The sequence below is a fragment of the Haliotis rubra genome, unplaced genomic scaffold (assembly GCF_003918875.1).
Source record: "Haliotis rubra isolate DU_JTF1 unplaced genomic scaffold, ASM391887v1 Scf724, whole genome shotgun sequence".
In the NCBI taxonomy this organism is placed as follows: domain Eukaryota; kingdom Metazoa; phylum Mollusca; class Gastropoda; order Lepetellida; family Haliotidae; genus Haliotis; species Haliotis rubra.
The window spans coordinates 79804-82086 of NW_025767440.1; the positions used below are offsets into that span (position 1 = coordinate 79804).

Genomic DNA, 2283 nt, shown 5'->3' on the forward strand with positions numbered 1-2283 from the left:
GTTTTCCTCCATTGCCTTACGGATGTAAATGTCTCTCATAACAATTACTTATTCACTGACTTTCCTAACAGTAACATATGGACCATGATACCTTTCAAGGAGTGGTTGACAAGAGATTGGCGAAAACATTGAAGCCATCTTGGATTCCATTGTTTCAAGTAAATGTAGCCTCCCTTACGCCACGACAGTTGTTAAGATGAAATCAGGTTATATCCAAGTGGAATATGTGCCAATTTCAAGATTGTAAACAGTTGGTTTTTCATAGAATTGTGTTTCTTCTGGTAGATAACGCATGGTCTAGTATGCACGTCTGTATTCCGTGTCCCGCTATACTCTGTCGATTTTAAGAAACCAAAATGGCGAACATTGACACTGTGTGGGAAAAGAGATCATGACCACTTTCAGATACTAATGTTCAATATGCCGGCCAGTGACCAAAAATTATAGAATCAATGCTTCCTTCCGTTATGGCAACATTCTGATGTGAATTACACAAAACGCTAATGCCGGTATTTCAACACAGTTTTCAATCTCTCTCTGTTACCCCCGTGTATTATCCCGTCAATTTACAGATAACGTTATCATACTTCTAATTTAAGCAAGTGCTTCAGATTTGAGACACTCCTATCTGGAGATATATGGGTCATTAGATAAGGGAAAGACCACCAAAGCAGCCATGGACGTTTTTAAAGTTGTCTTCGTGTGTCTTTTGTGTGGCGTTAAACTGACGTCTTCTACTACAACCAGTGTAGATAACAGTGACATGGTGAGACATTTGACAATGTTGCAAAACACTTTGTCATCTGTTCAGTCTCAGCTGCAGTTAACCCTAGCTGAACAGAAGTCGACCGCAGATGAATTAAGAGAGGTCAAATCTGAGCTCAGGATGGCAGAGGACACAATTCATAACATGACAATTCAGATGCAAGATGTGCTGGCTGAACAGAACGCAACTTTGGCAAACTACAGATCTACCTCTGATGAACTTACTGATGAAAAGATAAAACGGGCGACGACAGAATCATCTCTGGATACTCTTCAGAGACACGTAAATAACCTGCAAATGGAACATAATAAAACAATCAACGACCTTGATGCTCTGAAGTCTCAACTTGGGGCAAGCCACGACAGCCAGGTAAGGCTAGAAACTGAGTTCAGCATTCTCCACACAGACCTGAAGAGTGTAGAAGGCGATCTAGCTGTAACCAAATATTTGAGTTCACAACAAACAGCGAATATACACAACATTCACACAGATTTGCGAAACCTTCAAACAGAAATGGCTAATGTAAAGAGTGTCAATTTGGATTCCCTGCTGTCCCAAGTCAACACCTCTAAACTGGATGCAATATCTGCCGACGTGAAGACAACTGCAAACAAAGTTGCTATCCTTGAATTGAATCTTCACAGGGCTAACAACGACGTTCTGGTAATGAATTCAGATCTTTGGAAATTAGCATCAAATGTGACTGAATTTCAATTCAATGTGTCTTCAGAAGTGAGTAGGATCAAGACTTCTCTCCTGGGAGATGGAAACCGTGAAACATTACAACAGGAGATCTACCTGAAGCTCAACTCCACTTCGGATGCGTTGGGAAACATGAAACATGCAGTGGTGTCCTTGGAGACTGAGCTGGTCTCATCAAGATATGGTATAAATGGCCTTAATCAAACACTTCAGTCTCTCGTGCACAACGTATCAAACATGACAGGTACGTATGAGTGTTACTGTCAGAGGTTAAAATCAATGTAACCTCCCAGTTATACTCTTCACACAACCATTTTATACATATGTGAGGTCAGGTGAGGTGAAATTGGGTTTAACGTCGTATTTGAGAATGTTTCGCTCATATGACGACGTGCATGCGTGTGTATGTGTATCTGCTAGCCCACTGAGATACCATGCCGCAGTGAAGCATGAATACCCCACTCAGACAAATTATACTGACTCCGAGTCGACCAGTCCTTGTTGTACCCATCAATGCCGAGCGCCAGGCAGGGACCAACAAGTACTATATTTCAACGTCTTTTGGTATGACGCGGCCGGGGATCAAAGTCCCGACCTTCCGCTATCCGGGCGGACTCTCTAACCACTACACCACGGAGGCGGTCTTTTATACATATGTAGTTTATGTGGATAAATTGAGTTGATTGGTCCCGCTCCCTTTCAACTTGTATTTGTTTACACAGGACGGATGATTATGTGTCATGTTACTCGAAACATTTATTCTTACATCAAATTGTTTCCAAAGTTGTTAGCTTTGTTTGTTTGTTTGTTTGTTT

The 2283-nt window shown here is 41.5% G+C and overlaps 1 protein-coding gene across 1 annotated transcript; it reads left to right on the forward strand.

Annotated features, from left to right (window-relative positions):
• The first annotated feature begins 684 nt into the window (after positions 1–684).
• LOC124259492 lies at positions 685–1753 on the forward strand. The gene has a single exon (XM_046693623.1). The coding sequence runs from the start codon at positions 764–766 to the stop codon at positions 1751–1753; it is 990 nt and encodes a 329-aa protein (XP_046549579.1). The 5' UTR covers positions 685–763.
• Positions 1754–2283: the final 530 nt, after the last annotated feature.

Excerpts from the sequence above, each read along its gene's own strand:
- LOC124259492 (XM_046693623.1), top strand. The coding sequence starts at position 764 with ATGGTGAGACATTTGACAATGTTGCAAAACACTTTGTCATCTGTTCAG.